At 47.1% G+C, this 23,826-nt stretch overlaps 1 protein-coding gene and 1 long non-coding RNA gene across 5 annotated transcripts in view; one reads left to right on the forward strand and one right to left on the reverse strand.

The window, feature by feature from the left end:
- The window catches only part of CACNA1E (calcium voltage-gated channel subunit alpha1 E), a 338,709-nt gene extending 319,268 nt beyond the window's left edge, over positions 1 to 19,441 (reverse strand). For all 4 annotated transcript variants that reach the window (XM_025285523.3, XM_044942756.2, XM_044942758.2 and 1 more), the window contains exon 1: positions 19,027 to 19,441. In XM_025285523.3, coding sequence (XP_025141308.2) covers positions 19,027 to 19,292 — 266 coding nt within the window. In that variant the 5' untranslated portion in view covers positions 19,293 to 19,441. The remainder of the gene's footprint in view (positions 1 to 19,026) is intronic.
- Positions 16,056 to 18,741, forward strand: LOC123333643. Its single transcript, XR_006551067.2, has 2 exons — positions 16,056 to 17,228; positions 17,833 to 18,741. It is a non-coding gene; the product is annotated as an uncharacterized LOC123333643 (long non-coding RNA).
- Positions 19,442 to 23,826: the final 4,385 nt, after the last annotated feature.

Consider the following 23,826-nt stretch of genomic DNA (forward strand, 5'->3'; position numbering starts at 1 on the left):
CCAGGAAACCATCAAGGATACTAGAGATGCCTAAATTTGACAGCAGTTGAGCTGGACAACCCTCCGACACACAAGGAGTTAACAAACAGGAAGGAAGAATGTCAATGAATCTTCAGTCACTTGCTCAAGGGCCTCCTGGGTCAGCAAGACACTCTGCCCCTTAGACTTGAGATGCTCCCCTAGCAGACCTGCCTTCTGGAAGTCTGAAGCATCACCCTTAGCATAGAAGGCTAGGGACCTGTGCAGCCAGATGTGTGCAAGAAGCAGCCACAGGTGAACCATCTGCCAACACCATGAAAAAGAAGAATCAATCACCCCATTCTTTCAGGCTGAATTCTGGGAGGCCCCTCCACTATATCACTGTGGCTATAAGACAACTGAGAAGAAGCAACCAAGACACGTGATTAAAAGCATATTTCAAAGAAACATATCAGGTAAAGGCTCTCCTCTTCTTCTAGATCATCAGTGGATCTCAGCCTGTCTACACAGCAGAATCACCTGGGAGGCTTTTAAAAATTAAAGATACAGGTATTCCATCTTTAGAAATTCTAATTTAATTCATTTCAGCTACTGTCTGGGCATCAGAATATCCAGGACTCAGGCTGATTTTCACGTGCATTCAGGGAGAAGAACATGCCTTCCATGGTGAAGGCAGTGACAGCTAAAGGTGCCCTCAAGTCACGAGAGATAACAAATGAGGAAACTAGAATCCCAGGGGCACCTCGGTAAGAAATGAGAAGTGCCTTAGAGTTCCGTTAGCTAATTCAGCACACTCATTTTATAGATGTAGAAACTGAAATCACAGAAGGAATAAGATTTTTCCAGAGCCAGGACTAGAAACCTCTTTGGATTCCTGAAAAGCTTAGGAATCTATTATCCGAGCAATCAAATAAAACTCCCTTGGCTTCCTGGCTTGAATGGAGGCTTATAAAAGAAAGGGATCTTTTTATTGACTTTACTTCTCCATCCCTACTTGACCGTTCTCAAGAGCGTCTCTCTTAAGGTTAGGGTCTGGATGGTTTACTCTCTCAGGACCACTGAAGAGTCCAGAAAACACTGTGAAATAAGTACATGCTGGAGCATCCAATCTCCCATCTACTGAGACATGGTCCTTGCACTAGGTAGAAGCTCAGTGCCTGTTAACTACTACCATTTCATAACATTCTCAAGCAACATTTTGGGAGAAGGAAATATTAGCCATTGTTCTGAACCACTGCCTCCCATTCTCATAATCCATTCTCATGGATCGCCTCCCAATCCCATTCACAGATTCAACTGGATCCGTGCTGGTTGGCTTCTCTTGAATTTTCCTTCTCTGGTCCATTCCTCCTTTTTTCTTAATTAAGTCCTTTCTTATTAATCATGACCTCCGCCTTCGATGCCCCAACCTAGAGAAACACTAAAAATATGTACCTGCTCACTAAAAATGGGAGGAAAACATCCCAGAAAGAGGATGAAGGGACAGAAGGATGATGAGTACACAAAGACTGAAGAAAGCACAGAGGAAATGTGATCAACGAAGTCCTGAACCGAGAGTCAGGAGCACTAGATTCCAGCCCGGCCTCAGTCACTTACTGAGAGACCAGCGGCAGTCACTTACCCTCTCTGACCCTCAGCTTTGATGTGCGTTTCTCTAGGTCCCTGTAACTCTAATATCCTATTAGTCTGTGGTGCTAACAAGTAACATGATGGGAAGGGAAGTGAGACAGAGAGGAGGAGCCTCCATTATTACAATGGAGAGAAGCCACCTTTGGAGAAGCTACTAACATCCAACAATAACAACCAAAGCAGAGTCCTGGCACACCTAGGCATGCCTTTCAAGTGTCTACAGTGGAAACATTTCTAAACTTTCAATAACAGAAGCTCCATGACAATTGGCTAGAAATACCTCCATGAGATAGTTAAAGAAAAGTCAGAATCCTCAAAATGGGGGCCCGGGGGTGAACTTAAGGCTGCTTTTATAAACCTACTGGAAGCCTTTCCTACACTCTCTACTGAGATAGTAAAGTCATTCCTGCACCCCCTCTGTCCCCACAACCCCCATTTTCCTCAACTAGCCACAAAGCCAGAAGCATTCAGTAAAAGATGAAACTCCAGGAAAAAAGTCATAAAAGTTGCTTCCTCCCACTATCACTCACACTATGGGTGCCCTGGAAAAGGGAGGGCTGAGAATAGATTTTTTGAGAGCTGGAAAACAGAAAATGGACTTTCTATGCTAATATTAAAAAGAAAAGGAGAATTGGCACTTCCAAATCAAAAGTCCCTGCAGAGTGATGAAGAGAGTCTGACAATGGAGCTTTTGGTGAAGACAGGAGACAAAAATAGCAAAGAGCCCCAATTCCAACTGATGCTCACATTCCAATGACACAGGACAAATTGTCACAGACCCATTTCGTGGTGCTGGGGAAGAGATCTTTGCTCTTTTCCCATCTACTGATTCCTTACTCCTCCATTGGTTTAGCCTCACAGCCAGCAGGTGCAACTGATGCAGGCAAGCAGTTCAGGGTCATCCTAAAAGGATGCTCTGTTAGAGAAGAGTATTTGCTACTCTTCTGGTCTGATCCGAGGCAGTGTAGTACAGTGGAAAGAGAAGAGTCAATGGAGTTGGCCAGACACGTCTTCCTGTGACCCTGGGCTAATCATCTGTCAGAAGAGACAATAATATCTATTTCCCTCAGGATTGGGTAAAGTGATGGATGTCTCTAATGCACACTGTAGAGTGCTGGCCACACAGTAAGTAATTATTAAAGGTAAGTTTCCTCTGGGGGCTTTCCCCAGTGGCTCAGCAGTAAAGAATCCACCTGCAATGCAGGAGATGTGGGTTCAATCCCTGGGTTGGGAAGATCCCTTGGAGAAGGAAATGGCAAACCACTCTAGTATTCTTGCCTGGAAAATTCCATGGACAGAGGAGCTTGGTGGGTACAGTTTACGGGGTTGCAAAGAGTCAGACATGATTTAGCAACTAAAATGATACAATACTTTCCTCTCAACATTGCCAGGGATATAAACTGAGGCACGGAAAACTCTCCAGGCCCAGATCATGGTCCCCACAGAGTGCTGGTAAATGATACAAAAATAAGTACATGAAAATAAAAAGAAATGAAGGTTAAGAGAAGAGAAAGAGATGATACAACTTTACAACTGTTCTGAAGCCAGTCTCCTTCATGGTGGAAGTGTGGAGAGCTGTCGGACCATTCTCATTTCCTAGAATCTATTCCTTCGCTTTGCTCCTCTGAGCCTGCCTACTGATGTTTGTGACATAAGTGAGCTGTCTTTCTGAGCCTGTACATTCAGGGGTGGGAATTTGTTGGTTACTCTCTAATCATCACCAGGGAAAGAGGTTACCCAGAGAAGACAGAACAACTTTATCCACAAAACTCTGGGGGAGGAAGGGCAGATGGCAACCTCAAAAATAAATAAATACATACATAACAATCTATGAGAAAGGAACAGTAGGTTGCCAAAATGCCCAGATCCTCTGAATTTACATGGGCCCATATTCCGCAGAACTGCCCCCTCCTGATGTTACCACATCCGCCTACTTGCCCCACCTCCAGACAAGCCCACGCCCTTCAACTGCTCTCGTATCAACAGACCAGGAGAACACATGCATCTTTGTACATCCATATGGCTCAGCTATCTCATAAATACAAACTCCCTTGCAAACACAATCCAAAGTTAGCAGAAAGAAGAGGCAGTTCCTTTCACTTTTTGTAAGCCCACTCCCTAATTTCCTTTGAGTCTTCTGCCTGGCTTCCAGACACCCTACATCTGAGATCTCCATTCACGTTCACATCTGCACCCAGTTCCCGCAGGTAAAAGGCCTTCTGGTATCCTGGCTGGATGACCTTCCCCAGGCTCATTAGGCAAATGGCCGTGGGCTTCAAGCCATGTAGGTTCCCCCTCCCTGTCACATCCGTCTTGCCCTTTCAGAAGCTTCCTCCAGAGTTCATGGAATCCAATCCTGACTCCCTTTTCCAACAGGACAAAGATGGAGACTCTCAGTACTCAGAAGCCTGAAAAAAGATGAAGAGGAGGCAACTAGAAGACCCAGAACCCCTGAGAAGAAAACCTGCCCAGAGGCCAAGCCAGGGCTCTAGGACAGACACTTCCACATGCCTTCAATCAGGCCACCTGAAACCTGCAACTACCATTTATGTACAAAAACAAAGCAGAATGCCTTGGTCTATGGCTGATGGTTTTGAGTATCTTATCTGCTTTCATCTGGGCATACACACTGAGGAAACCAGAAGGGAAAGAGACACGTGTACCCCAATGTTCATCGCAGCACTGTTTATAATAGCCAGGACATGGAAGCAACCTAGATGTCCATCAGCAGATGAATGGATAAGAAAGCAGTGGTACATATACACAATGGAGTATTACTCAGCCATTAAAAAGAATACATTTGAATCAGTTCTAATGAGGTGGATGAAACTGGAGCCTATTATACAGAGTGAAGTAAGCCAGAAAGAAAAACACCAATACAGTATACTAACACATATATATGGAATTTAGAAAGATGGTAACAATAACCCTGTGTACGAGACAGCAAAAGAGACACGGATGTATAGAACAGTCTTATGGACTCTGTGGGAGAGGGAGAGGGTGGGAAGATTTGGGAGAATGGCATTGAAACATGTAAAATATCATGTATGAAACGAGTTGCCAGTCCAGGTTCGATGCATGATACTGGATGCTTGGGGCTGGTGTACTGGGACGACCCAGAGGGATGGTATGGGGAGGGAGGAGGGAGGAGGGTTCAGGATGGGGAACACATGTATACCTGTGGCGGATTCATTTTGATATTTGGCAAAACTAATACAATTATGTAAAGTTTAAAAATAAAAATAAAAAGTTTGCTAGGAAAATTCTGCAACGTTATTGCTCCTAAAGATATTTTTCTCTGAGTTGTAAATCCAAACATGTCCTCAGAGATAATGTTGGTATAAAATTGGCATTAGAGATGCATGAAAAAAGGCAGGTTTGGATGTAGGTGTTTTTTAATGCAACATTAAAAATGTAAACCCAATAACTCTGAGAAGAAAAACAAAAAGGGCTGGTGGGCAGACCACCTCACTGAGGTGGTTGAGAGCACGGGCTCTGATCCAGGCCTCCAGCTCTCGCGTATTGTGTAATCTTGGGCAAATGAGTTAACCTCTCCATGTAATCCTCCCAACTGTGAAATGCAGAAAACAAGCATGCATATCTCTGTAGGACTGTCATGGGGAATAAATGCAGTAATCCACGGGACACCCTTAGCACAAGAATCTGGCACATAGTAAATACTCAATAAAATGTTAGCAGTAGTAGTACTGTCAGTCGTTCAGTCATGTCCTAGTCTTTGCGACCCCATGAGTTATAGCCTGCCAGGGTTCTCTGTCCATGGGATTTTCCAGGCAAGAATAATGGAGTGGGTTGCCATTCCTTCTCCAGAGGATCTTCGCGACACAGGGATCAAACCCGAGTCTCCTGCATTGCAGGCAGATTCTTTACAGTCTGAACTACAAGCAAGTCCCCAATATCTAACATCTTTTCAAAGGACTTTGCCACATATTAGCTGATGTTAGCCTTACAACAGTCTTGGAAGGGAGGCAAAGCAGGGCAGGTGACCTATACCTCACGCCTAAAGACACTGAGGCTCAGCGAGGTTACAAAACCAACTTGAGGCCACATAAACATCTGGCAGTGCTCCGGTTAGAGAGCCAACAAGTCAGTAGAAAGCAAATGGTATTGTTAGAAGGGGAAAATTGATCTGTAGAAATTTAATGGTGATTCATCTGAAATTAACCAGACACTAACAACTAAGATGTACTCATGGCTTGCTATGTGCCAGACATTATTCTTACATTTTACATGTGTTATCTCATCTGATCGTCACAAAAATCCTATAAGATACACACTGTGGGTAAAATTTCTATTTCCATTTTATGGTTGAGGATTCTGAACACACCAAGGTCAAATAACTCCCAAGGCACACAACTAGAAGTGGTGAAGGTGGTATCAAGACTTGAATCTAAAGGCCATGTTTTTAACTGACACACTAACGCTTCCAAGCAGAGACTGGTAAATCCTAACCTCTAAGGTGAAGCTTTCCTCAACTGGGCAGTGGACTAGCTGATGTCTAATATCACTTCAACTCCTGGGATTCTAGACTTCAAAACTTCTACTGCCTAGTAAAGAAATAAAATGCTGTCTAGGTGAGTCTCTGAAAATAACACCCAGTATGGACCTTGGAGAAAGCAAGATGTTATTTCCTAGCCTAATACAGGTATGGTGGTTTAGATGCTAAGTTGTGTCCGATTCTTTGTGACCCCATGGGCTGTAGCCCTCCAGGCTCCTCTGTCCATGGGATTTCCCCAGCAAGAATACTGGAGTGGGTTGCTATGTCCTTCTCCAGGGGATCTTCCTGACCCAGGGACTGAACGCAGAACTCCTGCATTACAGGCGGATTCTTTGCACAGGCATGAAATAGGTATAAAAGTGTGTATGGATTTCAGCAAAGCCTATGACAAGGATATGGCAAGGATATCTTGCCCAATATCCTTACAGATGAGATAGAGGGCTATCAGCTGGTTGAAGTTGAGAAAATGTGAGAAAAGCTGAACAGTCGATGAACACTGACCAATGTACTAGTGGTAAGCAGAAGGGAGGGTCCAAATTCTAACCATAATTCCATCAATTACTTGAATGAAAGGATAAAGCACGTGCCTGTCCTGTCTGCAGTTGACATAGCGCTCATATTAAGAGTGCTGACTATCCTGAAAAGGGTCTAGAAACAATGTGTCATGACAACCACCTAAGCTTTGGATCCAGACCACCAGGCTTCACGTTCACTGGTGATGATGTTGGGCAACTGACTTAATCTTCTTTAGCCTGTTTTCCTATATATAAAATGTGGATAATAACATGCATGGGGTCTGAAGTTCATGGATGCTCAAAGAATGTTAGTTCCCTGTCCCCACTTGAAAAGGATCTCTACAGGATGGACTGTTGGACCAAAAGCAAAGAAATAAAATGAAATAAACAGAGTCCTGAATTTACATTCAAAAATTAAATTGAATGGGAACAGCGTGAGGGAAAATTAACTCTGCCATCAATTCATAGCAGAAGATCCAAGGTTTTCAGTTGACTACAACCTCAAATTATCAGAGCCAGAATGCAATTTCTTCACACAAAGAAACCTTAAAAAATTATTTTAATTTAAATAAACATGTTTAATGCCGATGTTAATAAGCACTGTTTTATGTCCTGGTAATTTAAAACTTAAAGATAATGAGCTCTCACTTACAGGGATTTAAAACCATTACTAAAACTATGGGGTAAGTACTACAATAAAGTAATAAACCAGGTATCATCTGGGAGCCAGGAGGAGGGAGTTGGTCTTACTCTGCTGAGAGAAATTAAAGAAGGCTTCCTGGAGGAAGTGACCTCAAGTACAGTCTTAAAGCCGAGCAGTCAGGGGGAGAGAGAGAAGACGTTCTAGGCATAGACAGCAGCAAGTGCACAAGCAGAGAGGCCTGGGAAAGGATGGTCCCTTCAGGCAGCCCATGGACACAGAGGGAGAGGAGGGCATTACAGCAGCTGAGACAGGTTGGTGCCATGTGCAGAGTGGATCACAAGAAGGCCTTGGCACCAAGCTAGGGAAACCTTGTCCAGTTACAAAGCGAATGATGGGCAGATCCCAGATAGCAACTCAGCCTTTCTGACTCTATGTGGCCTTTCTACCTCTGCTGCCCCATACTGTGGCTACTGGCCGCATGTGGCTATTTAAATTTGAATTAATTCAAATGAAATAAAATTTAACACTTGGTCACGACAGCCACATGTCAAGTGCTCAGAAGCCACATGTGGCTAGCAGCTACAGCATTAGACTGCACAAATAGAAGCATAAACCATCACAGAAAGTTCTAGCCAACAGCACTGCTCAGTGCTATAGTACTGTGTTCACAGCACAAGTGAACAAGGAGGAGATTTGGGTCCGTGTTGCTTTATAGAACAGAAAAGGAGGGGAAAATAACTAACAGGTGGAGACTATAAGGAAGAGTATTTCAACTTGCTATCCTTTAAGTTTTCTAATAACGGGAGAGCACTCTGACACTGGAAGCCTGATGGTCATCTATCAGGGTGATACAGCAAGAGTTCCTATACTACCCTGGTGCTCGCTGCTTAGAATGTGCATGCTTCATCATGGCAGCGTGCTGATGTACTCACACCAACACAGACCTGTAGTTCTTCCCTGTGGAGTTCCCGTCATACTTGTATCTATAGGCTACGATGGCCCAGGATCCCAACACCCCAGAATGTGGGAATTTTCTAGCATAGTCAGCATTTTTAAATTGTGATCCATGGACCATCCCCCCACTCCCAAATGAAATGTAAGCAAAGCTGTATCACGTTTTGGAAATAAGGGGCCACAGGATCACTTAAAATGCAATAGGATTTGTGATTTCAAGATAGAAAGCAAGAAAACACTGTACCAGAGGGATATAACTGTCCCCATACTCCAGGAACAATCATCTAGATGTCATCAAGACAGTCATTCTGGTCAATCTAAAGTTCCAACTAAGTTCCAACTCTAAAGTTCCATAGCCTTAAGCATCTAAAGACCATCACCCTGCAATGAACAGTTTCAGGCCAAACATCCTTTAATCTTGATCTAGCAGAAATGAGACAAGAATATAACAGAGCACAGAATAGTCCAAGGTACAAAAGTTAGGTGAGTCAGCCAACTTGGGAGAAGTATTACCTGCCAACTTCTTGTACTGTGCTAAGTCGCTTCAGTCATGTCTGACTCTTTGCTACACTATGGACTATAGCCCACGAGGGTCCTCTGTCCTTAGGATTACTGCTGCTGCTGCTAAGTCACTTTAGTCGTGTCCGACTCTGTGTGACCCCAGAGACGGCAGCCCACCAGGCTCCCCCATCCCTGGGATTCTCCAGGCAAGAACACTGGAGTGGGTTGCCATTGCCTTCTCCAATGCATGAAAGTGAAAAGTGAAAGTGAAGTCGCTCAGTCGTGTTCGACTCTTTGCTACACTATGGACTATAGCCCACCAGGGTTCTCTGTCCTTAGGATTATCCTGGCAAGAATACGAAATGGGTTGCCATGCCCTCCTCCAGGGGATCTTCCCTGGTCCCTCTGGTACAGTGTTTTCTTGCTTTCTATCTTGAAATCACAAATCCTATTGCATTTTAAGTGATCCTGTGGCCCCTTATTTCCAAAATGTAATACAGTTTTGCTTACATTTCATTTGGGAGTGGGGGGATGGTCCGTGGATCACAATTTAAAAATGCTGACTATGCTAGAAAATTCCCACATTCTGGGATGTTGGGATCCTGGGCCATCGTACCCAGGGATCAAACCCACGTCTCGGGTCTCCTGCACTGGAAGGCGGGTTCTTTACCACCAGCGTCACCTCTTGCTGAGATGCTTATTAGAGACTCTCTTGGAAATTCCGGGGATTCATTTTCAACGTAAGCCCACAGAACCAAGCACACCCTGTTAGATGCAATGCCAGCTTGTCAGCTGGAAAACTCGCCCAGTAAATCTAAAGCCTGCTGAGACAACAATCCATTTAAAAAATAATGACTTTGTTCTAACCACCATCTGACATTACGACAATTGTACGAGGATCCATCTCTAGATCCCACAGCATTGCTAGAGTAAAAAGGACTCATTTCTAGAACAATGCCAAAATTCCTCTGTTATCCGGTATAACTAGAGAAGAAGGTTTTAATTCAATGAAAAAAAAAAGTGATAATGAGCCACTTTATATAATCAATATGGATTATATATTTGCAAAAGCTCCAAATACAATAAAGTACACACACCATTCAAACCATGTTGAACATAATGTAATGAATGCTTTGCTGATCATATTCAGAAAGCACCACAGCATTTTGTGGTACCTAGGGACCATCAGTACAAATCTCAATTGTTATTAAACCATAGATCTCTGGGTGCCAATTAATAAAGAGTTCTGTACAAGCAAATGCCAGATAACAACAGACACAGTGTACTTTTTGCACAGCCTGTGGTGAATGCTGCAGAAACTAGAGCGACCCTGACCAACCTTCTGAATTAAGTGAAGCTACTTTTTACAATCTCCAGCTTCCCATGGAATGACCTTCCAATCCCCTGCCAGCTATCCAGTGCCCTGACCACCTCCTACCATCCTCCTCTCCCCCTACTCAGGCTACACCGGGTCCTACAGGACCTGCTCAGTGCAACAGTAGACATTAATAGGCACTTCAGTTATGCTTGTGTTTAATCAACAGTAACTGATGAATTCGATCATTCAACAACAGATTACTGAATGCTCACTGAGTGCCAACATTGTGCTAGGTGCTGGAATTAAAGGGGGCATGTCCTTTGCCTGTTCTCAGACGAGACTGCTCTCAATCATAAGCCCAGAAAGAAGAAGAACCGACTAAGTTGATAATATCATACACTAGCTTACTATGTCCCTGCTCCCAAGATCATCTGCATTTTGGCAAAGAAAGTCTCAAAGACTCAAGACCCGAACCCAAAAGAACCCGTTAACAACAAGGCTTCAGGCTGTTAAACGAGACAGAGATTTTCGACGAGTGATTTCTAAGACTAGACTTCTCTAAAGGCATCGCCAGGCATAGCAGTTGTTCTCAAAGTACGGTTCCAAGGCCAGCAGCATCAGTGTTACCTGAAAACTTGTGACAAATGCAAATTTTTAGTTTCTGGAGGGAATCAGAAACTCCAGGACTGAGATCCAGTCATCTGTATTTTAACAAGCCCTTCAGGAAATTCTGAGACACAGTGAAGTTTGAAGACCAATGGTAGAGATGAAACTGACAGACTGCATACATATGACTTCCACACAAAGAGGCTAAATGAGGAATTAGCCTTGATGCTGATAGAAATCACCTGCTGAAAAGAAACATCCCTGATGGAGCTGGAGTGAGACAGTTTCCAATAGCACACAGCTGGAAATGGCCAGGACGTCAATGACTGACTGCTGAAAATCCATTTCATGCTTTTTGACTCTGACCAGCCCCATGAGACAATGGTGTGGAAACTGACAAAGAGGCACAGAAAGTTTGAAACACTTCAAACCTAAAACTGAGCTGAAGGCTGGGAAAGACTTGAGAAGAGGAACTTCCTCTCGCTGGTTTGCAGAGGCTCTTCTCTGGGTCCCGGAAGCCACTAAGAGCCCCTTGTGTCTTGGCTACGGAAATGACACCTGAGTCTAATCACTGACAAACCTCACCACCACAGCACTTCTCCCCTCTAACCTGTTACCTACTGTTTGGTCACACCTTTTTCATCTCCCCCAAATGGGGAGGAGGAAAAAAAAAAAAAAAAGTGACATCCCACCCCCCTGCCACCGTCTGGCTTTATTGACACAAGCCTTCAGAAAGCCAGTGCATACATCTGAGACACGCTTTCCAAATTCTCCAGTGATTGGGGGAAACAGATGCAGCAAAAATGCAGCAGGACCAAATGCAGCCCAAAAAAGCCTCAAAATTATGCAGTTGCAACAGCAATTCAAATCAACCACCCACAGGCAATAAGACCACACTTGACACAGGAGGGCCCCACCCTGAAGCCATTCACTCATCTGGACCACAGGAGCCTAGAGCTGGAGCCTAGCCTGGAGTTACATCCTCAACCCCTGCCCACCTGCCTCTGGGATGAACTGCTTTACGAATGCATCCATTGCAGGCCTTGAAAAAAGTCCAAAAAGGCTGAGAGTGGAACTTTTCAGTCCAACAAACTTAGAACTCAAAATTCCAATACAATAAGAAGTCCCTAAGGGGTAAACTACTGCGGTGCCAGGGACAGGATCGAGGATGGACTGGATACAGACACATTTCAAGTCATTTAGTGCTGTGCTCCTTAATCTGGCCCATTTCTGCCTCTTATGGATATACCTTCTGGCTGTTCCTTGCTTTCCAGAGATGGGGACACAGGGGCTCATAAATAGGGTTAAGAGTCCGTAGCCGAATGTTGGTCAAAGATGTAGGGAATAGAAAATTCCGTAAACATTCTTTGTGTGTGTGTGTGCACGCACGTGCACATAGTCACTCAGTTGTGTCTGACTCTTGTGACCCCATGGATTATAACCTGCCAGACTCCTCTGTCCATGGAATTTTCCAGGCAAGAATACTGGAGTGGGTTGCCTGCCATTTCCTACTTCAGCGACTCTTCCCAACCCAGGAATCAAACCAGTAACTCTTGCGTTTCCTGCTTTGGCAGGCAGCTTCTTTACCACTGCACCACCTGGGAAGCCCCAAACATTCTTTGGGTACTCAGCAGTCAAAAATACACCATAGACAGCATTCTGAAGTAAGCTTAACACATAAGAGACCACTCGGTTGGAGGAGCCTAAACATAAACACTTTGTGCTATACTTTCTGTCCTTAATTAAGGCTGATGACACCCCCACCCCCGCACTCCACCACCCCTCTCTGTGTAGGTTTGGAATGTTTGCAAGGAGAAACCTTGAGAGAGGTCCCTGGCATTTTTATCCCTCTTTGAAAGAGACTGTTTTGGAAGACATGTACTGATGGGAGTGGAGGGGAGCACGATACACTAATTTCAGTGTCTGCTCCCCACTCCAATCCTACATGAATCCACACCAGAATTTAAAAAGACGCAGCTACAGAAGCTTGCTTCTTAGCTCAGTGGCTCAGCATTTATCAGCGTGAAGACCTAGGAGGATGAGAGGATTCAGAGTGACTAGTGCTTGGGGACATAAATATCTTCTCGTTAACCACATTCTCTGAATACAGGAGGGGAATGTCTGCATACTGATGGGGCACCCCAGTGAAACAGGACTGGAGAGGAGGCGATCATTACAAAAACTGCAAGAAAAAACCTATTTAAAGAGAGATTCCCCCCAGTTACCTTTCTCACATGTCCCAGTCCCACTGCAAAAATACAGAAGACTTAGAGGGAAAAGCTGATTTGTGAAGCTGGCCCTCTGCAAGGGATCTTGCTCATAACCAAGAGGAAGACAAATAACCTTCCTTTTCTAAAAAGCCTAGGAAAAACCCACACATATAATGAATTATTCACAAAGGCTGAACCTAAAAATGAGAGGGAGAAATATAGAAAGATGAAAAGGGCGGAGAACTGGGCAGAAAGAGAAAGTGAAGAAAAGGACCTGGTCTCTCTCTCCTTGAATAAAAGGGTATTAATTACAGTCACGTGTGAGTTCCCCCTTTCATGTCTTTGTGGTCAGTGATAAACAAAATTAGATCAGCACAGTTGCCTCTGATGGGCTGGTCCACATGGCTGGGCTTGAGGAGCTGCAGTTTCCCAGGCAGCCCTGCAGATGACAAGAGGGAGGCTCCTGATGAGCTGATGGAACACACAGAGCCAAAGAGTCTGTGAGAGTTCTCAGAGTTTAGCACATCTTGACTGCATTTTATTTCAACCAAGAATATGAAGATGTAAAGAAACCAGATGTTCCTATAAAGAGAATAAAATGCAGTAGAGTTTGAGGGAAAAAGAAAAAAACACCTACATTTTTTACAGCAGCAGCTAAAAAGAGATAAGCAATTTTGGCTCCAGCTACTAATCCCAGAGTCTGGATCTTTCAGAATAAGATAAAAAAGAAGGCCTGTTTTCCTTTTTTCCTCCTCCTCCTCTAATTCATTGGGTATACTGCACCTAGCACAGGGAAAACAAGTGGAGGAAAGTGGGGAAATGACACGCAAAACAACAGACAAAACCATCACAGCCAGGATATTTTTGTCTCCATCTTCAAATCATTTCATTTCTGTCAAACTCCTTCACTCCAACTTGCTTTCCAGGCTACCTCCCAACTACAAATAGTCCCCTCGACAAGACCCAGCCTAGTTTCCGGAGGAAGTATTTCTCACACCTTATTTCAAGGGCAAAGTCACAGGGCAATGTGGAGATGGTCCTCGGAGCTTCAGCAAATGAAGACCTTTATCTCATAGCCTCAGTGCCTCCTTGTCCAGGTACACAGAAGATGTGAAGGCTCTCCGCATTATCTGATCATAGCCTACAATTACAGACTCTGTTCTTGTTAACTGCCAGCCTCTGCCCTAATCAAGGTGATCTGACTCATGAGCCACTGGAGTTACATCCAACCTGAAATTCTTGCCAGGATTACAGTCTACTATCTTTCAAGGTGCAATATATTTATAGGCAACAAAGCAGGAGAAAGGTATACGCCATAATGGGAGATTGGGGAACTAAAGCTCTCAGTAATCTTCACCAAAATCCTCCAAAAATAATGGACAATTGACAGTGGGAAATTCTCCATAATACAGCATATAATCTCAGACTCAAAGCCAGAGTCCTTTGGGGCTATAATGAAGTTCTCTACAATAAGAAATCATGAGTGAATATCCACAGGTTCATTACAATGAGCTTCATTAGCTCAGTGGCTAAAAACATATTTGATCTTCCTACTTTAAACCATGTTCATTTCCACATGAAACACGTGCTCCCCTGCTGAGATGACCCACGCCATCAGTGGGGGAGAAGTACCCCACTGCTCCTCAATGACAAAGTCAGACATGCCATTTCTTTCTTTCCTCTTCTAACCTAGAAAAGCGCAAATGTGTGGGGAGCATCTCACGAACCATGAGGGAGACCCTGTAGGTCTACAGGGCAACTGGCCCCAGCACAGAAGGGTTAGCACCAATAAGCACACAACATAGTAAATGCAGGATGACATTCAGAGCAGCCAATTCCCTGAGAAAAAGAGAACCCTTTTGTTAGATCTATTAGATGAGCAAGAAAGAAAAGAAGAATCATGTAAAATGCAATACCACATTTTAAATCAGATTAACATTTTCAAAAAGGTTATGGTATCCACTGCAGAAGAGAGTGCCATAAGAAAATAAAATTATCTCCCTATGCAGATGTAGCTTCCAAGAAAAATGAAACTTATTCAGAGTGGGCTGTTGACCTGCCACCATTTTTCATGCCAAATCTGGTTATCCTAGGCATTTTTTCCCACAAGTACAAGACCTTCCTTATTAATAACTGGATAAGGTTACCACCCTCCATCCAAATCAGAGAATCCCCCAAGTATAAGTTACATCATTCCTTATATTTAACTTTTCAGGCCAATGTGATTAAAGACCAGTAAAATGTAGTGGTCAGAAACCACTAACACAGCACACAGAATTATACATTATCCTCCTAGCAGGAGTAAAAGGGGACAACAGAGGGTGAGACAGCTGGATGGCATCACTGATTCAACAGACATGAGTCTGGGCAAACTCCAGGAGATACTAAAGGACAGGGAAGCCTGGCATACTGTAGTCCATAGAGTCACAGTTGGACACGACTGAGCGACTGAACAACTCCTGGGTTCTCCAGTGACTTTCTGCAGCCAAAAACAGATGTATTTATCTTAGAAGGTGCACTGCATGAATAATCAAAATCCTCAAGCATGTTGCCTGTGAATATGACAGTTCAAAACAGGTCTTGACATGTGTCCTGAATCTTAACATTCTGTGAAATTCTGGCCCTTAAGTAGAGGACAAAAGCATTTCCCAAACAAATGGGCATACTAGTCACCTGAGGATCTTATTAAAATGCAAATTCTGATTCAGTAAATCTGTAGTGTGGTTTGGGATTCCGAAATGTTTTTAAGTGAGGCATACTTGATTTACAATAATAGCTTCAGGTGCACAACACAGCAATTTGATATTTTTATAGATAACATGCTATACAGTTATTATAAAATATGTTGCTGTTTAGTTGCTAAGTTGTGTCCAACTCTTCTGCAACCCTGGACTGTAACCCACCAGGCTCCTTTGTCCATGGGATTTCCCAGGCAAGAATACTGAAGTGGGTTGCCATTTCTTTCTCCAGAGCATCTTCCCCACCCAGGGATCAAACCCATGTCTCCTGCATTGGTAGATTCTTTATCACTGAGCCCCCAGGGAAGTCCCATTATAAAATACAGACTATATTTTATATATTTCCCTGTCTTGTACATTACACCCCTGTGTCTTATTTATAACCCATAGTTTGAACCTCTTAATCCCCTTCACCTGTTTTACCCCTCCTTCTGCCCCTCTTCCCTGTGATAACCACTGGTTTCTTCTCTGCATCTGGAATTCTGAATTTTTAAAAAGCCCCTAGGTTTTTGGTGGATGAGGATGATGCCCCTTGCTGTCTGTGGGAGGCAAAAACCTAGAAGACTTAGTTCACCAAGAACTAAGGTTCCTCGCTTCAGTATGCTAAAATGTCTTAAGGACTCTATTAATATTTATTGGGTAATTAGGCAGTGCTCTAGGAACCTGACATATATTAATTCATTTAATTCTCCCAGTAACTCATTATTATCATCGTCACTTCACAGATAAGGAAACTGAGTCACAGAGAAATAAAGTAACTTTTCAAGGTCACAGGGCTGGTAAAGGAACTGAGATTTGAACCCCGACAGCTGAGCTCCAAAGCTTTGCTGGAAAACCAGTGCTCAGACTCCCAGTAAGAAGAAGGAACATAATTTCGGAAAGGAATTAGAAAGAAGAGGGGTGAGACCAGGAACTTAGATGCCCTATTAGAGCACACGCGGAACCCCCGTAAGTGCAATGTTTCCACATGGTCACCACTATATATTAGTCAATTACACTGTACAGCCAGGAATAAAAAGCAAACATGGTGTATTTTAAATTTGCCAACAGGGCTCCTCTACACACCTTAGCAAATGTTCTCAGAACACTGTTACAAACAGCCTACATGCTGTAGAACCACCGCGAAACTTCCAACAATGGGCTGGAAGGGCCCACTAGGATGCGGCTCAGGGCCAAGGCACCGAGTAGGATGCTGAAATTAACTCCCTACTGTCTCTTTTGACTTTTTGGCGCATTCTGGCCGAAGACATGAAAAGAGCGCAGTGAAGCCCACAGTCACACCTTGCGCCGCTCCCAATGCCTGCTAGAAAAGCGGCGTCTTGGCGGCGGAAAAGAAAACGTGAAAAGCAACGACCTCGTGGTGTAGGCGACGTGCTTAATTTCCCCGCCCGGGAGCCTGGGCCGGGCCGGAAGTGCCCGAGGTGCTAAACCCGGAGGAACGGTGGAGTCCAGGCCGCGAGGGGAGTTACGGGAGTGCCGTCCGAGGTGCCAACGCTGGCCACGGGCACACTATGCCACCCGCGGGGCGGCTGGGCGGCTTTGTCTACCGCCTGGCAACGGGAGGGCGCCTGTCTGGGTAAACACGCCCCTAAGAGAGGCACGCTGTAAAGCAGCACAAGGTGGGTGGGAAATTTTGGAGAATTGTAGAAGATGGGCGGGCGGGGAACGGGGTGCCTGCTGGGAAAATCTGTAGGGACCTGGCTCGCGGAGTGTTCGCAGCCAGCCGCAGCACGAAACACAATGAGAGCTGTCGCTTTGTGCAGCGGACCGGCCGGGCGGGACTGCAGGGGCCGGACCCTTCCCCCTTGCCCGTCCCCCCTCACCCCAGATAGGTTTAACTCTGGAACCGGCTGGCCCCAGGATCTCTGTGGGGGTGGGAGGGAGAGGGGAGTGAAGGGAGAAGGGCGGGGGGGGGGGGCGAGCTGCAGCAAGAAGAGTATCTGCTTAGAGATGCTCCCGCGTTTCTAATGAGGGGTGCTCCCTAGAAGCCCCACACGCCAGCCAATCGCGGTGCGGCTGAGGCAGAGAACTAGGGAGGAAGGAAGGAAGGCAGAGGCTGGGGTGGGGGTAGCAGCGAGATGCCTAGGCCCCAAGGGGGGCAAGCCAGGAGCTTCCAGGATACTGGAGACCCAAGGTGGCTCCAGCTGCCTTCCCATGCACACCTGGAGGTTGGGGGTGGGGGGAGGCAGGCGAAGGAAGACGAGGAGTGGCCTCTTTTTGCAGGTACATCCCTCCCAAGAAATCTCTCCACAAGCATCCAAGTCCCATGTCTCCAAGCCTACACCCGTATATAATCCACCCCCTCCTTCGGCTTGCTCCCTACTCATTACCTCACCATCCAGCAGCCCCTGATTCCTAAAGACCTTGCCAGATGCCCATATTCTTAGTGAAGAACGAGGCTGTGAGATGCCTCATCAGCAGCCTGCATTGAGTGCACTTAACTAAACCTGCCAAGGAGCTCCTTCTCTGCCCGTTCACCCTAACACTGCCACCACCAGTTCTTTGTGGAGAGCAGTTCCTATGGAGCTAGAGAGAGACGAGAGACGGATTGCTTGCACACCTCTGGCCTCAGCTGATGCAGCCCTCCGCTGATGAATTCAGACCCGGCAGGTCTGCCTGGATCCTGGGAATGGGGAAGGCACTCAGCTGGTCAAGCTTGAAGAGGCAGGAGAACCCAACCCGGACTAAGGAAAGGATGGGCCCTGATAAGCTGCTCTGCTGTGACCGAGAAGAGCACCCGAACTCTGAGCTGTTGGGTTGTGTCATTGGAGACTGCCTCCTGGGACACACTCACTCACTCCTCTTCCAGCAGAACTTAAACTCAATCCCCAGCAGTTAGCTGGGTCCCAGGCCAAATGCTTGTGTTATTTATCCATTTGTCAATGTATCTACAGCATTTGGGCTCCGAGCTCTTGAAGCTTCTGAGCTGATAAATCCTCTCACAGAGCTTCCACTTTCCTCCAGGCAGACAGTGTACATGTCTTCCCAGCTGGTGGGGATGGAGGCAAAGGGGATGGCTTCAAGGGACGTAAGGGGGGGCTGAGTATGAAAGAAAATCCTGAGATTAGTGGCAACCCATTCTATGCAGCTTGTGAAGGGACCAGGGGGCCGAGAATCCAATCAAGCCCAGCCCCAAAAGAGGCAAACACCGCAACACCATGCACCCAGGAATGCTGGAGACTTTCACGGAGGAAAAATCAGAAACCAAAAGTCTTACCTTGAAAAACACTAGTGCCCACATCGGTTTCTACGGCACCACGCTTGCCTCTTAGATGCACCAAAGTACAGAGTGCACTTCAGCAAAGGGGCAAATCGGCACCAGGAAAGGGATGGGGGGCAAATTCCATGCTAGGTTTCCCCCCTTACCCGAAGAAATGCAAAGGGGAGAGGGGAGTAATGGTGGGCAAGAAAGGATATGGCCAATCGATGAGCTTCTTGGCGTATTTCCTGACAATGTTATCTTCTCCGAAGATGAACAGGGATCTGTTGACGGTGAAACAGTTCTGCCGGACGGGAATAGGGTTGTACAAAGCCATAGTCCGCGCCCTCTGCGCTTTCGACTGCTTGTAGGCGGCCGCCGGCCCTGAGGCCGGCACAGGGGTTCCTTGCCGGTTCCTGCTCTGGTCCGAGTCTCCATCGCCCGACCCCGGCCTGCCGACCACCGCCTCCCCGAAGCGAGCCATCCTGAAGTTTAAACAGACAGAAGACACACAAAGGTGATCGTGGCCGAACACCCGCACACAGCAATAAGCAGAAAGACACACGGAGTCTCAGAGCCGCATCCAGACGGGCACGGGGACCACCGCCTCCGGGGAGCCTCGCGAGCTCTTCGGAGAGGCGGCGGCAGCAACCCCGCCGCTCTGAACTGTTGAATCTAAATGCAACCTCTGCGAAGCTCCATTCCTCAAGGAGGAAAAAAAAATGGGGGGGAGAGCTTGGGGGTGCTCCGTTTCTGGAGACAATTTTTTTTTTTTTTTTTTCAAAATGCCAGTGTGTGGTGGCGTTCAGGGACTGGAGAGAAGAGGGGTGGAGTAGGCTGCTCTTCAAACATAGCTCCTCTTCTGGCAGACGCACCACCTAGTTCTGGGAGAGAGGCAGGCACCGGCCCGCTAGGTAACAGTTTGGTAATTTATTGATGGGGGGGGGAGGGGAAAAATGAAAACAAAAGAACTTTTCAAAAAAAAAAAAAAAAGACAAGGACGAGGTTACGGTGACATGCTTTATAACGCCGGCCCCTGCAAGTCCATCTAAGAAATTCCACAACCAAGACTTGGGTCTTTAAACCTGCCAGCACAGACGCATCCAAAGGTGGAGGAGACAAGGAGGGAGGGAGGAGAGCGGTATTGAGGTTCCTGCGTAAACCGCAACGCCCAAAATATCAAAATAAGAAGTCGATCCAACCGGAGAGGGACAAATGACTTCAAAGCTCCTGCGCTTGGGAGAGAAGTTGAAAAGCATCCAGAGAGCAGCGAAGCCCGAGTGCCAGCATCCTCCCGGAGCGCTCGCCGCCGCCGCCGCCGCCTCCCCGGATCAGCATGCAACAGCGATCCGCGGCTGCGCCGGGGAGAGGGCGGGAGCGAGCGGGCGGGCGGGAGAGCACTTGGGCGAGGGAGGAACAGGTTGCAGCCGAGCCCAGCGGTGGCCTGGCACGCGAGTTGTCCAGGGACCGAACTTGCTCACTGATGACTCGGTCTTCCTCTTCCACCCCGGCAGCTCTCCCCTCGATGGAGCAGAAAAGAAGATAGGGAACGGGGAGACCGGGAAAGGCGAGGAGGGGGAGAGCGAGCCGAGCGCAGAGGCGCAGCGAGGCGCGCACGGGAGCGCCCAGAGAAGCGGGGGCGGGGCCGGCGAGTGCGGGCTGGGCGGGATGGAGCCGGAAGGACCCTGGCCCACGTCGGCCGGAGGGCTCCCGGGACGCGGGGCTAGTGTGGCTCATTGATCGGTGTAGCCGGAGGGAAGGGGTCTCCTCTGCCAAAGACCGAGCTAGAGTAGCCTCTCCCCAAGTCCTGCGGAGAGGAGACAGACCGGCGCAGCGGGCCGCGCGGCGAAGTCTCCGCGGGAGAGCCGAGGCCCGGCGGGGGCGCACACGCACGCGCGCACGCTCTCGCGCCGTCAGTGCCCCGCGCAGTACCCGGCGCGCGGCCGCCCGGACCTTTGCGCTCTGCGTGCCCTGCCCCGGGGCCCGGTCGCAGCGTCTCCGCGCCTCCCGGGCTCCGAGAGTACTGCCCTAGCATTCCCCGCGGAGAAGGCAGCACTCCCTTCTGCCCCTGTGAGGCCCCGTGAGCGACGCTAGGACCTGCGGGGTCTCCGCACTTTCGGGTTGGAGCCTGCTCTGGTGGGAGCTTTTTGCATTTAGAGAGCCGCCCCCTCTCTAAACGCAATCGGGGATGGCCTCTTGGATTTGGCTCTAGGAGAGCCCTGCATTTCTGGAAAGGTGGTCTAGACACTGGGTCCCCAGTAGTGAGTTCTACTCACTAAGATTTCAAAAAGGCTAAAATCACTTTTTTGACATCTTAACAATCGGGGAACCCGCCCATCCCTACCTCTTACCCTCAAGTCAGCTCCACTGGCTTCCTCGAACCCACTCCAGAAATGGAGAAAAAGTAGAATTAATGTTTGAGCTGCAGACGAGGGAAAGGTGGACTTCAGGCCCCAGAGAAAGTTCCCGGGTTTAGCAACCACGCCCTTCCCCGCGTGAGTCAGTGGTCTGATCTGAAGACAGGTATCAGCTGCCACTGCTTTGCCTGAATGCAGGGTCCCTTCCAAGTTGTTCCCACCTAAGCGGTGGAAGAGAAGGCGGGGTGGGGCAGAAGAGGAAAACAAGAGAGTGACCAGAGCCCAGAGGCTGGAAATTCTGGGTGAGTGTTCCCTCGCAGATGTGAAAGGCAGTGCCTGTGTGTGAGATAACTGGTGAGAAGGGAGACGACGTGATGTCTGAGTGAGAAGCAGTGTGTTCCTCCGTGGACGTGGCGGGGCAGCAAGGCCATGTGAGCAGTGACACAGGTCTGCTGTGTGAGAATGTCTGTGTGAAGGGAAAGTCTCTGGTGCTGGAAAACCCCCACCCGCGGCAGGCACTGCTCCCTTTGGGCATGGCAGGTTGACCTTTTGCTTCAGGGGAGCCCATTTTGGGTCCAATTATGATTTGAGGTGAGTCAGCTCTAATTAGTATTTTGCTTTCCTTACTCCCTTACTCTATCGTCTAGCTCCCTTAATCGGAGGGTCCTTTTCTGTCTGAACACCTAGTCAGAGTGAAAGGGAAGGTGGTACTATGAACCCAAAGCCCCATCAGCTGTCAGTTTTTTGGACCCAGTCACAAGTGACTCTCTCAATAGCTCTGTAAACCTCGCAGGGTTAGAAAAGGCTCTCAGAGAAGACCAAATCCATGCTTTCAGAGGTAGGACCGTAACCCATAGCACAAAATTCATTCAAATCACTGGACAAATATTTTTAAGCCCAAGGCATTGTTTCAGGAACTGAGCACACACTCCTGAACAAAATTGTGTTGTTCAGTCTTGTTAAGTCGCATCCAACTCTTTACAACCCCACAGACTGCAGCACACCAGGCTTCCCCGTCCTTCACCATCTCCTGGAGTTTGCTTAAACTCATGTCCACTGAGTCGGTTATGCCATCCAACCATCTCATCCTCTGTCGCCCCCTTCTCCTCCTGCCCTCAATCTTTCCCAGGTTCAGAGTCTTTTCCAGTGAGTTGGCCCTTCCCATCAGGTGGCCAAAGTATTGAGCAAAATAGATGATGACAAAAATAAAGCATCTGCTTCTGTGATTAAATTGTGTAATCTTACTGACTGGAATGCATGATGGATCTCATTCTCATGCTGCAGTATCACCCCCTTTGCTCCTTGTCCTGGCCTTTAAAGGCTGGAAGGTGGCATGCCTGATTGTTAATGCTCAGAGAAGCAAGGCTCACCAACATATTACTTCCAGGAAGAGGTTTTGGGAAGACCAGGAACCCTTGACTTGTGTCTTCAATGTCGCCCATACAGCAGAGATCCAAATTCCTTTGCTCTCTCTACAATATCCTCTGTGCTCTGTGGCTGTTACAATTCTTTAGGGACCTAGAATTCCCACTGCTGCTGCTGCTGCTGCTAAGTCGCTTCAGTTGTGTCCGACCCTGTGCGACCCCGGAGATGGCAGCCCACAAGGCTCCCCTGTCCCTGGGATTCTCCAGGCAAGAACACTGGAGTGGGTTGCCATTTCCTTCTCCATTGCATGAAAGTGAAAAGTGAAAGTGAAGTCACTCAGTCGTGTCTGATTCTTCGTGACCCCATGGACTGCAGCCTACCAGGCTCCTCTGTCCATGGGATTTTCCAAGCAAGAGTACTGGAGTGGGTTGCCATTGCCTTCTCCGAGAATTCCCACAGCAGGATATTATTCATAGAAATGTGAGGGCCCCCTGGAGTTGAGGCTTCCTTCCCGCCTTCCACCTTCCGAGGAGGCACGAATCAAAATGTATGGTTGGGGATGATGTCAAGTCTGCAGGGGAGCAGGAGTGCCTCTGTAGGGGGTTAAAACTGCGACTTCCTGGAGGGTGCAGCCCGGGAGCACAGAGGCAAATATGATGGCTTGAATAGCTTTCGGAATGGACTTGGCCTAAGGACAGTAATGCTGGGAAGAAGGCACTCTCTCATATTCACCCCCACCTGGCTTCACATCTCTTGAGCCCTCTGAGATCTGTGGACTGCTTTCATGCTCTCCCATGCCTCCATTCTCCCAGCCCTCAGATGGCTACAGTTTTAACGGCTGAATAATAGTTTATATGTCCTTAATAATTTTCAATTTATATAAACCACACTCCAAACCTCTGAGGTCAGCCTGGCAAACATGTATTATGACCCTGATTTGGTGGACAAATCAGAGTTTCATAAATGTTAAGTGGTTTGTCCACATCTAATGAGAGGCAAAGCTGAGACTTGTAACAACTCTTCTGACTTGCACTTGATAGCTCTTTCTAATATCCAGGCTAATTTCTTCTGGGCAGTAATAGTGTAGTTCCAAATTGTTCACGATCAAGAGAAGAAACTACAGTCACGCTAAGCCTATGGGAATACTGTGCTTACCATCCTCAAATTGAATGTGATCAGTGACCAAATGCTCCTGGGACTATGCTGGGAAGATGCTTAACTGGGAACACAACTACTGCCCTCAAGATCTGGGAGGATCCTTAGGGAAAAAAAACCCTGAGATTAGGTCACTGCCAT

This window comes from Bubalus bubalis, chromosome 5 (assembly GCF_019923935.1).
Source record: "Bubalus bubalis isolate 160015118507 breed Murrah chromosome 5, NDDB_SH_1, whole genome shotgun sequence".
NCBI lineage: Eukaryota > Metazoa > Chordata > Mammalia > Artiodactyla > Bovidae > Bubalus > Bubalus bubalis.